Genomic DNA, 12,526 nt, shown 5'->3' with positions numbered 1-12,526 from the left:
CCATCTGCCAATCCAAACAACAGATTGTACAGTTAAGCTGTGTTCTTCTGACCATAATCCGTCCATCTATTTACAATGCTGATATCCCTGCAAGGAAGGGTAGCCAAGACAAAGCAGAGCCAAACATATATTTTAAAAACAGAACATAGCAAGCTTCTCTCAATCCAATAAAAATTTTGAAATAGGTAAATACAAACAAGTAAATAAACAGAAAAACTTAAAAACACACATGCAAAACATTACCTAAAACTTAATCAAAACTGTTGTTAGCCACCAGGCCTTTAGGGACCGAGACAAAATTAAACAAGAATAAAACACTAATATCTAAATCTATAATGACTAACCAGCAAACAATGTGATGCTTACCTAATATAGATGCAAATGAGCTGTTGTCAAACATTTGTAAGGACCCTTGAAGCACCATGCACACCAAGTCATGTAGTTGGGAGGAGTCTAAGCGCTCCAACACCAACTGCAATAACTCGGCATTGCCCCTCGTCTGTTTTGAGAAGTTGTTGTATATATCAGGAATGATCCAACTCAACACTCTGGGATCATCTTCACCCAAGAACCGTAAGTCCCTTATCACAAATGCTGCGAAATCTTTAAGTCCAGCAGCTTTACACAAGTCCCTGTATGTTGATATGGAACTTTCATTATTTTCCTGAACTTTATCTGACTTGATGTTGGAGGCTTTCAGAAAGTAGAGAAAATGGTAGCCCACTTGGTAAGTTGTCTTGTGCATCTCTACCAATAACTGAAGTATGGGCTGGCGACGGTGATCGTCCTCAGGCAGTGTGATGAGGTTGTCAAAGATAACATACAAAGGGTTACCCAAACTTTCTTGAATGCTTCTGCAAGTACAAGAAAGAAGTTCATCAACCACAAAAGCCATGATTGCCCATGAAATGACTCAAAACTACACTCTGAAAAATAAATAACAGCAACATATAACTTATGTGATGCAAGTGTTTAAACTACGGTAATAGTTTAAACTATGCTAAGTAATACTTACTATTTTTTATAAAACAAGTTGACCCCTGGTTTTCACCAACAAGAATTATCCATCTTAAATCAATTAAAACATACAAGCTATACAACATGTTTATTTTAAACCAATCCTTTTCTTAAACAATTTTTGTTCTAGGTATTTTCTGTATTCTTTTCTTTCCACCCAAAGCAGACTACATGTTATCCATGCAATCAGATGTGGTTTCTCTGCCAAACTTGAACATTTCAACAGTTAGGGTCTATCTTCCCACACTAAGGATTTTTAAATCACATTATATGCCATTCCCCAATACTCCTTTATTACATGCATGTCAATATTATTGTTTCTGATTCTCTAAGTTCAATGTTTTTTTGAATACTTAGTCCATCATCGTTTCTTAGTATTTTATCTTTTATCACATGCTTTCACAAATCCAGTGATCTACATTCCTCACACAAATCTCAATCAACTTCTGAACACCAAATATTTAGTCCAATCAGTTTCAACTCTTTCTAAACCCATCCCATTGTTTTGAATTTAACACTTCTTTAAAACAATAATATTTTTCTTAGTATACAAAAAAAGGTTCTATTCATCTCCTTTAGTTTTATACCAAATTCTTAGCACATGAATTAGGAACAAAGAAAAAAGCAACTTTCTCAGTCACCTCTTTCATAAGCAAGAGAGAAAACATACTCAGCTGAAATATCCTGAGGCAAGAGGGAGGTTCCAGGAGTCAGTTCATCAGACAAGAGATGACAGAGACAGTATGCCAGGTTGACTGTCTCCATCTGGTCCAAGTCATCACTGAATATCAAGTCACACAGCTTTTGCAGCAGATCACACCTGAAACAATTATGATTACTACTAGCAGTACAAGAGACCACTGATGTCTTCTTGATGTGGAAACTGCCAGTCAGGAAATTTTCACACATGTTAAAGATCTGGATATTTAAATTTTTCATCCACTACAACCACAATGTTTCTGGATGCCACTTTATTAACAGCTCATAAAAATGAATAATTTTGATTTGCCTTTCAATTTATCATTACAGTTTCCATTCTCTCCATTTAACTTTCATATACATTAAGAGCTAAACTTCACTAAATGTTAATTTCAGTCATTCCTTATTCCAATGATACTTGGTATGAGTACCTAATAATATATGCTTTCATTTCCAATGCAGTGAAATGTTTCTATCAACCCCAATGCAACATACCAAAAGTTTTGTGCAGTATCATTATATGTATTAAAAAATCACTTTGTTCCTACTTCACAGAACACAACAACCCATAATCTCCAACTATTCCTTCTTATATGACACCAGCTGGAATGTATAGTTAGCTTGTGCAAATGTGTAGACATGACTGAATAACCCAGTAATGACTGACAATCCTGATAATAAGATCTCAACTCTTCATGGCATCAATATTAAGAAGGAACAGTTAATACCCAAGACTGATGCATACTTTTGAGGAATCTCAATAAAATATGCCAAAACAAAAGGAGCTGCTCTTACCATATGTACCAGCCACTTTCTTCACTTTAGCTAAATCTGGGCATTTTAATATATAAATGACCCAGTGTAATGTTCACCTCACAAAACACTGAGGCTAAGATCTACAATTACACTTTAACAAACAAATACACAATAAACATGCAGAAAAATAATTAAAAGATCTGTATGATAAGCAATAAGCAATTAACTACATTACCTACTTCACTTCATTCAGCTCACCAAAATCCTCAACCTTATTCATTAACATTACTAGTGCAGAGAAATATCCTAACCTCTGGTGAGTCACCATGCTGGCCTCCTGCATCCCTGTCTGACTTTACACTAACCTAAACCTTGCCAGCTGCTGACATTCCCAACACACACACATCTACACACACACACTGCCTCATGGCTCAATGGTAAAGGGGCTGAGTCTGTGTTGGCTGCTATGGCTGGCATAAGTTTGAACCCCCACTAGGGGCTGGTCACTTCCGTAAAACATATGTGCACACAAACAGGCAGTTACATACATACATTATATATATATATATATATATATATATATATATATATATATATATATATATATATATATATATATATATATATATATATATATATATATATATCAGACTGACATCTCCACATAGAGGGAGCAATTGAAACCAGGGACCCAAGTGCACAAACTCAAATATCTATTCATGTATGTACCAGGCTGGCAATCCTAAACAGGGTGGCCCAGGCAGAGCACCATACACTCACAAACATATCATTCATACACTTAGCCCTGTCAGCCCTCCATGGATAGTGACAGTCTCACAAACCACTGTCCTATACCCATAAGAGCCCAGGTACAGCACAGCTGGCCACATAAATCCACTGTTTTACCCCTGCCCCTTTATAATGATACTATACCTTGCACTTACTCCAATCATGGGACCACAGCAGACGCAGGGTACTTCCTGTGGAGTGCCCTGCACCATAACTGGGTTCATACAACAATGAGGCTTGTGAAGTGCATCCACACCCTTTCCAAGGGTTGACAAGACTGCATCATTTTTATACACTCACCTCTGTCACTCTCCATTCACCTCTATCCTATTCTTTCCACATACCCATAACATTGTAACACACACTGATCTGCTCATCTAGCCAACTCTCTCAAAACACAATTTCTTCCTACATCCTCACTTCTTGTTCTTTCTCCATGTTACTCTACACATACTCTCAAACACTCAATTTCCATTACATTTAACCGTTTCTTCTCTGCTATTCCCATACTCCATTTTTCGGCACCATACAGCACAGTAAACACCACTATTCCTTCAAATAACTCTCTCTTTACACTCATACCCAAAATGCTATGCTAAAAGATCTTTCTCAGTCCACCAAGTACTTCTGCTACTTCTTTCACTATGCACTTCACCTGTCTCAACTCTCCTGTCCACTGTAACTTTTGATCCCAAATACCTGAAACAAATCCACCAGATCCCCACCAGATCCAGCAGTTCTCCATTTAATCTTACATCTATCTTTTCACTACTTATCTCACTCAAGCATTGCTTAACTCTTACCAACATCTGCTTTCAGCTTCCTCCTACAAACATGGCCAAACTCTTCTCTGAGTCAGCCACCAGAGCTGTATCATCAGCACAGAGTAGCTGACTCACATTCCATGCTCTTTCTTCCCCACTGATAAAACTCAGGCCTCTGCCTAAAGCCCTCATATTCACTTCCTTTACTAAACCATACGTATGCAAGCTGAACAACCATGGTGACATTATATAACCCAGACAAACTCTGACTAGGAAGAACTTGCCCACACCATCACGAACTCTTACATGTGTTCTGCTATTCACATAGGAAGTCACACATACATACATTTATTCATCTGTACATGCACATACAGAGAGAGAGAGAGAGAGAGAGAGAGAGAGAGAGAGAGAGAGAGAGAGAGAGAGAGAGAGAGAGAGAGAGAGAGAGAGAGAGAGAGAGAGAGAGAGAGAGAGAGAGAGAGAGAGAGAGAGAGAGAGAGAGAGAGAGAGAGAGAATGTAGGTTGTCACTATACCCCCAGGGAAAGATAAAGAAGTCAATAAGAAAAAAAATGGAAGAAAATTACTCCTGTGTGGGAGAAAAAGTTATAACACTCCAGCCAAGAAAAATGAAGTCTTGTAAACAATTATGAAAACATTTCTAAACTGTTGAAGCTTTGTGACCTTGAGTAAGTCAAGGTGTATTGGTGTACTCTTTCCTTGATTGTATGTGCAATCGTAAAATGCACTTAAAATACACAAATACAATGCACTGTCAGCATGGTAAACTTTTGCCTACCTCTGTTTTGTATCCTTTTCATTTTGCAAGTCAAGTATAATTGTCTTCATGTCATTTTCCAAGTATTCTAAGTGTTTACTGAGGTCCACCTTTTCCTCGACACTGTTTACATCATTCACTTTGGGTTTCACATCCTCCATTTCTGCCACAGGTGATGGGGGTGTCACTGGATTTTCCTCCACTTTGATCTTAGCAACAGGTGGAGGAGGTGGCTTTTGGGCTGGTGGCTCCTCCTCGTCTTCACTAAACATGGCCTCCTCCATGCCGCCAATATGATTACTATTGTTCACTTCACTGTCACTGTTCACTGCAGATGCGCCGAAGTCCAGGCCAGTTTCTGCCAGGAGGTCCATGGTGGTGACTGACTGGGAGGACACAGGGGCCACAAAGTCATCATGTTTCACTTCTCCCATGACAGAGTTTGCACAAAATTCAGGGAATGTTTCACGAATGAGCTTTCTCAATTCCACATCCATATGACGGTTATCAAAAAGAGGTTCCAAGGACTGTACCACTCGCTTCTCAAGAATCTGTCTTAGGGAATTGTGCACTCCTGCTCGTATTTTGTCGGCCAAAGGTGGATGGAAGTTGGGAATTATCTGAAAATAAATTAAAAGTAATCATCATAAAGATCCTACTTAGAGAGAGAGAGAGAGAGAGAGAGAGAGAGAGAGAGAGAGAGAGAGAGAGAGAGAGAGAGAGAGAGAGAGAGAGAGAGAGAGAGAGAGAGAGAGGAGAGAGGAGAGAGAGAGAGAGAGAGAGAGAGAGAGAGAGAGAGAGAGAGAGAGAGAGAGAGAGAGAGAGAGAGAGAGAGATTCCGTGACAAATTAAGGTAACAATTTTTTAATGAATTTCATGAATGGCAGAGCATTTTTGGAAACATACTGCAAACTTACAATCTATGTATCTTTTAGGAACATACTGCAAACTTACAATCTATGTGTCTATCTGTATGTGAGGCCAGCAATCCTACACAGGCAATCCCACATGAAGTGGCTCAGATGAGTCACCACACATTCACACACATGCATCACACACTCTTGGCCCTGTCAGCCCCCAGTTGAAATTGTCATGGCCCACCATACTATAACCCAGGAGTCCAGGCACAGTGCAGTTGGCCACACTATCAGCAACTTACAATCAGAAAAGCTAAACATTTGGTTCTGATATTGATGTTAATAAATTTCTTATAATATATAGAGTCCTTTTTCTAACAATGTGGAGCACCAAATTTACTGACAAAATGAAGTGAATCAACTCACTCTGCATATGAAGTCCAGCAGTGATGTGGTGAGTACTGGGTGTGGCCGCATGGAGTGGTACATCACCAGAATGCCAGGCTCTGGAAGGTATGATTAATCAGGAGAGAGAAAAAAAAAAAAAATAATAATAATAAATAAAAAAAATAAAAGATAAAATAAAATAAATAGGCAGGGCTCATTACACATGATTTTCTTATTTCTTAAGATAAAGTATGGTTTCCCAGTAGAAAATTCAATAAAGATGTTGACATTTAAAATCAATCAAGACCAAGATTACTCAGCACTACTAATCTACAGGCTTGTGTTTTATGGGGTGAGTTTCTCTGAGATGGATTTACAACATGGCCAGCTGAAGGCTTGGTAATCTGCTGTGTGAGTCAGATGATCTGACACAAAGTACATTTTGGTTCATTCTAGGTATTTATTTGTCATCATTACTGTGTTTAGAAAGCAGAGGCCAGATGATTATGACTGGCCTTGCAAAATGCAATAATGAAAATGATAAATTAAAAAAGTAATATTGCTTGGACAATAATCTCAATTTTTCAGACAGAGATAAAACAAATTGATAAACTGGCAGGAATCCAAACTATCCACACAAAAGAATGTAGTGAAGCAGAATATCTATGGTAATTAAAATGTGCTGTGAATTAGACAATACACAATTATGCATTCAAATGCACATCAACAATACAAAACACCGGAATCACTGAAATTTGGCATGAAATAATAGTGTAAAACAAAAAGATCAAAATTAATAAGTGAATGAAGTAAAAGCAATTTGGTAAACAAAACTAAATGACATACTGTAAGCATACAGAAATCACACATAAGCAATACAAACACTAAAATAGAAATAAAAGAATACTGTACACAAAACAGATTGAATCCTACTCATGAAAATTAGTTAACATAATGCAGTGCAAATGCAACAAAAATGCTTTTGACATAAAAGTTAGACAACATCATCCATTGTAAAAAATAATCTATCTGTACACCAGGCTGACATCCCTTTTTACAGTGAGGTGGTCAAGAAAAGCACCTAAATACATACATACATCCACACAACAAAATCTTTAATCATGGCCTATAATTTTTTAACATCTGAAACAGTCTGCTTCTTGGTGGTGTATTTGAGCCTCTACAGAGGCTCTGGCTTCGAACTTCTTAATTAACTGATTTCTTAGTTGCACATGTTTGCACTTTACACCACTGCATTGATTATAAGATACAGCACTGAGTAATATAAGTGGAAAATGTTGGTCTGTTTGCTGCTGACAAAGCTCACACTCAGTTGCTATAAACAATTTTTCAGAAGAAAAATGCAATGCTGGTGGCTAGGAATGTGGATATGCAGTCTGTAAATGTGCAATAATACTAATTTCTTACATGTTCTGATGCATAATTCTGTTCAGATACAGTAAATCTGTCAAATACTGTATGAAAATCACAGGTTGTGGGGGATCCTGTGGTGTCAGTGTATTTACATACTGCTGGCTCTGGTTTTGTAAACATGGCTGGGAGGAGAGTGAATGTGAACTGCATGCATGACCTCAATTCAAATTTTTAAATTGTATTTACATGTATGAAATAAAAACAAATGTATTAATCAGGATTGAGGAAAGGAAATTATATAAAACATGAAAACTGATGAAAATGCACAAATTGGTAGCATGTGGAAGGCTAACTGTAATTTCTCCAGCAGTATTTGCAAACATAAAAGATTTTAATTGTGTGCAAATTCCTAGAGAGAGAGAGAGAGAGAGAGAGAGAGAGAGAGAGAGAGAGAGAGAGAGAGAGAGAGGAGAGAGAGAGAGAGAGAGAGAGAGAGAGAGAGGAGAGAGAGAGAGAGAGAGAGAATTTTTCAGTCTTGTTAGTATTTTTATTTTATATATACAACAATGCAAAAAGAAAAATGCAATGTTCATAAAAAAAAAACAGAAGTATAATGAGGTTTTGCCTGAAAGTGATGATCTCTATGGAACCATTATCATTCTACAGTAATTTTTCAGTGTTTTCTTTATCCCTCATGCATGCGCCAAACTACAGATTTCTCTAGTAAGAAAACATTTTTCTGACTATGAATTCCTTCCCTATATTATGTAATAGAGCTTATATATATATATATATATATATATATATATATATATATATATATATATATATATATATATATATATATATATATATATATATATATATATATATATATAATATAATATGTATATTATATGTATATATATATATATAATATAATATTATATTATATATATATAATAATATATATATATAGTATATATATATATATATATATATATATATATATATATATATAATTTTGCCTGTATCCATATTATATTAATAATGAAATTTATATTGTCAGCTTTTCATAGACCTCCAATTCAAACTAAAATACTTTAAAAGGAAAAATGTTTTATGTTATACTACTATATACTGGTACTAATAACTGCAGTATTTTTGCATATTTACCACTCTTGCAGTATAACACACACACACACACACACACACACACACACACACACCAGTGCATAGATGCACGCATACATATATAAACACGCATGCCTTAGCAGAATGCAGATTCCCAGCCACACACCGGCAGGACACAAATTCATAACATAACTCCTTAATCTGCAACTCTTTCTGTACAATTTATGGGGCTTCAATGTGTTAGAAAACCACTCTAAATAATCTAGATTTGACTGAGAATTTGAATTTCAGATTTCCTGGTTGTCCTCTAAGTGGGCCAATCACTTATGAAACCACTAATAATATATTATATAAACTTATAAATAAAACATGAATATACATCCCAAAACTGACACACACACACACACACACACATACATACACCTTACAAACTAATTTTGAGGCTCACCAATATTCATGATGTTATCTGTTTCTGTGTTGTAAAGGAGCCAGTCATAGAAAAGAGCCAGCTTAGAGTTGGCTGTAGCAACTGGTGATGTGCAGGAGGAAAGAAGCCAGCCAATCACAGCCCATCGTGGAATTATGTCTGAGCAGAGGACCTCATTGGAAGGGTGGATGCAGCCAATTATGAACCGGATGAGGTCACAGCGCAGTGTTTGGCTCTCAGGTGTGTTCAGGTACTGAGGGAAGGGCAAGATTAATGAATGTTTAAAGTAACCATTTGGTATTGATGATCTTTGGAGAGCTGATGTCAAATTATATTCTACTAATGCAATTCCATCAAGTCAACACCCTACATCAATATCCAGTTTGTGTATTGCCAAGGCAGATAAATTCCTGAGTCCTTCATCTGGCATCTGGCAACCATTCCATGCATACAACTGTTCTTTCATTCCCCTTAGATTCTTACATATACTACATGTTATTTGTGGAGCCAGAAAATGTATGAGAAGGGATGTACATATCCTGAGGATAGATTAAAAATTATTAAGATATTATCATTTGTCTTGAAAATAATTAATTAATTATCGTTCATACAGTTCATGATTTTCATCTTTTGGAAGACTCAGAAATTTTTAACGTCAGAAATGGATTACTTAATTTCAAATATTTCCTAAAAACTGTGTGTACTGCAGTTTATGCTGCATTTGGTATGTACTATAGTATAATAATTCTTCATGAATATATTTTTCAAAAGTTAAAGAAAATATTGCATGGTATTTGATAAAAGTTTAAGAATATAAGAAAAATAGTAGTGGACACACTGGTATGAATGAAAGACAACCAGCATGACATCAAACAGGCAGTGGCTAATGTTATGTGGCCAGTGCCTTCTATGTCCACCTAAATCACAGAAATTTCATCAATTCATACAGAATATCCTGACTAAAGAAATCTTGCAACTTTTCATACACTTCTGCTCCTTCCTTTTTTATTCATTTAATAAACTGGAAATTCAAAACAATAAAACTTGCTCAGGAAATGCCTACAGTGTGAGAAGAATGGATAGTAAAAGTAATGAAGTAAAGGAAGTAATGGTAACATGTAATCCAAATATCTAAATCTAAAGATTATAAATTATGATCTGTTTTATCAATCTATATGCCAAGCTGAAATTCCTTTTTTACAAAGGACAGTAAAGCCAAGATACGAGTTTTGTCTTACAGTAAGAATAAAATTGCAAATGAGAAAACTGAAGACCTCTCATTCTAACGTGATTAGCTGCCTCTGTGACATGGAGGGAATATAAAGGTAGTGTTCTTCCAATCCAGCCACTCAGTGTGTGGCTGGGCCTGTTCAACCCCTACCAGAAAGAAAATTATAAAAATGGGAAAATAAGTAGATAGATTAATAAGTATATAAATTATTGACCTACATATGTAAGCACACACTCCCCAGTATTTTTAATGTCACAATGTGCCAAGATATTACATAATGTCTGGGCTGCCTCCCTTTAAGGGGGATTTCAGCCTGGTAAGTACATCTATATATAAGGCTGACTTCCCATAAAGGGTGGTGGCTGAGACAAAAGTACCAATTCCTAGGCCTGAAGGGGATGAGTGGCCAGATCCTTGCCAACCATCCTGCCACAAGAATAAGTTGTGCAGACAGACAAGAGAGTGGAGCACTTATGGTGCAGCTCTCCCCTAGAGGCCTAGAGCAGTGGTATTCATAGTGCAACTTGCAACCACTGAGTTTGTAGCTTTCAAAAAAAGGATAACATTAATGGTGATGCTAATAGCAATGATAATAATAGCAAAGGTAATGACATTGATTTATGTTAATGCTGTCAAGTGTATTTCTCTCATTTAGTGTGTTTCACTGAAGTGGCTCCCTTTAAAAGTCAATGAACACTTGTGGGCTTGACTCAACATGTGTGTGTGCATGTGGTGCCTTGTCTTGATCAACCACCTGATGGAGAGATGTCAGCCTTGTATGTAGATAGATTATCACTATCAATGTTGACCTGGTATAAAGACAGATCATGATCATTATCATCATTGTATTTTACAAAACACTGTGAAAGGAAATCAGAATTAAATTCTAAAAACACATTTCAGTTTATAGGAAATAAATTTTAACTAACCATACACTGATGTCCTGCATAACAGTTTCTGACATCTTACAGAAGTGTCATGGTAAATGCTGACAGAATCCATATTAGATAAGAATATGATATACAAAGAATGTTACATACCTGTCTTTGGAACCATTCTTGATACCTCTTTTGCATACCAAACTTTACATCTGTACATAGGAACACAATCTTCTTCTCCATTTCTGGAGTTAATCTTACTACAAAAAATCTCCGTGAAGTTCGTGTTTGAAGAAGTTGAAGGATTCCTGAAAAAAAAAAAAAAAAAAAAACAAGGATAAAGAATAAGTGAAACATGATTATCATATACAAAGTATGAATATTTTGAAGAAATAGATAACAAAGAAATACATATTATGGATTCATTAGCCTGAACCAAGATGACATAGCTCATACTGCTGAATCAAGGGGACATTTTCCTTTTTCTGATCTAATTTACTGACTGATCTTTCTGGAGGGGAGTAGCAAAATGACATACACAATACACATAACCACACACTTTCTGAGGGACTTTGCAACTGAATAATGGTTGCAATATGTCATTTCACATCTTTGTAGAGCATTTAACTACGCTTTTCAGTATGAGGAAAACAAAATAAGTATGCCATTTTTAAAACAGGGATTAATGAATGGCTATATGGGAAGCTCAGGTCACCCCACCTGTAAAGCCAGGACACAAAGAGGTGGGATTGTGAATCAGGTCTCTCCAGAAGGCCTCAATCTCCTGGATCTTAGCGATATTTTGAAGAAGCCGCACCAGGTCTCTCCCAATCATCAGGCAGTCCTAGAAAAGGAGAGTTCAAATGAGTACCACCACACTTTCATTCTGTTGCTCATCAGTTAGGTAAGAGAGGAGAGAGAGAGAGAGAGAGAGAGAGAGAGAGAGAGAGAGAGAGAGAGAGAGAGAGAGAGAGAGAGAGAGAGAGAGAGAGAGAGAGAGAGAGAGAGAGAGAGAGAGAGAGAGAGAGAGAGAGAGAAATAAAAAAATACATACATACATACATACATATACCAAGGTTGTCTCCTCCCCCCCAAAAAAGGAGGGTAGCCAAGACAAGGCACATAACTTTCACATTCACACCACTCTCTTAAGTCCCTTGGCTCCTGATGAAGAAGACAAAGTACTCCTGCCCTCACTTTGGAGTGATTAGTCACACAACTTGGGCAGTTTTGTCGGCAATGAGTATCTTTCATAGCAAGTACTCTCTCCTACTGCAACTGATTTCCCCACACTTGTGTGAGACCAATGACGTGTGGCACCTCCCTTGGAGGTTACAGGGCCACGTCACTCACTGCACACTCACAACTACTCTCCATTTGCTTGTCATGCACAATCATTCTACTATAGTCCAGTGACAGTTCACGTTCTCTTTCCTACATTAACTTTTCCTTTCTTTT

The 12,526-nt window shown here is 36.8% G+C and overlaps 1 protein-coding gene across 2 annotated transcripts in view; it reads right to left on the bottom strand.

The window, feature by feature from the left end:
- Nucleotides 1-12,526, bottom strand: part of LOC135100547 (integrator complex subunit 3-like) — a 35,421-nt gene that overhangs the window by 11,229 nt on the left and 11,666 nt on the right. For both annotated transcript variants that reach the window (XM_064003537.1, XM_064003536.1), the window contains exons 5-11: nucleotides 11,789-11,912; nucleotides 11,231-11,376; nucleotides 8,981-9,212; nucleotides 6,085-6,164; nucleotides 4,823-5,421; nucleotides 1,688-1,837; nucleotides 367-854 (exon numbers count right to left, since the gene is read on the bottom strand). In XM_064003537.1, coding sequence (XP_063859607.1) covers nucleotides 367-854; nucleotides 1,688-1,837; nucleotides 4,823-5,421; nucleotides 6,085-6,164; nucleotides 8,981-9,212; nucleotides 11,231-11,376; nucleotides 11,789-11,912 — 1,819 coding nt within the window. The remainder of the gene's footprint in view (nucleotides 1-366; nucleotides 855-1,687; nucleotides 1,838-4,822; nucleotides 5,422-6,084; nucleotides 6,165-8,980; nucleotides 9,213-11,230; nucleotides 11,377-11,788; nucleotides 11,913-12,526) is intronic.

Source organism: Scylla paramamosain, chromosome 5 (assembly GCF_035594125.1).
Source record: "Scylla paramamosain isolate STU-SP2022 chromosome 5, ASM3559412v1, whole genome shotgun sequence".
Lineage (NCBI taxonomy): Eukaryota > Metazoa > Arthropoda > Malacostraca > Decapoda > Portunidae > Scylla > Scylla paramamosain.
The sequence above is the reverse complement of the archived record's forward strand: the minus strand, read 5'-3'. Positions and strand labels throughout refer to the sequence as shown.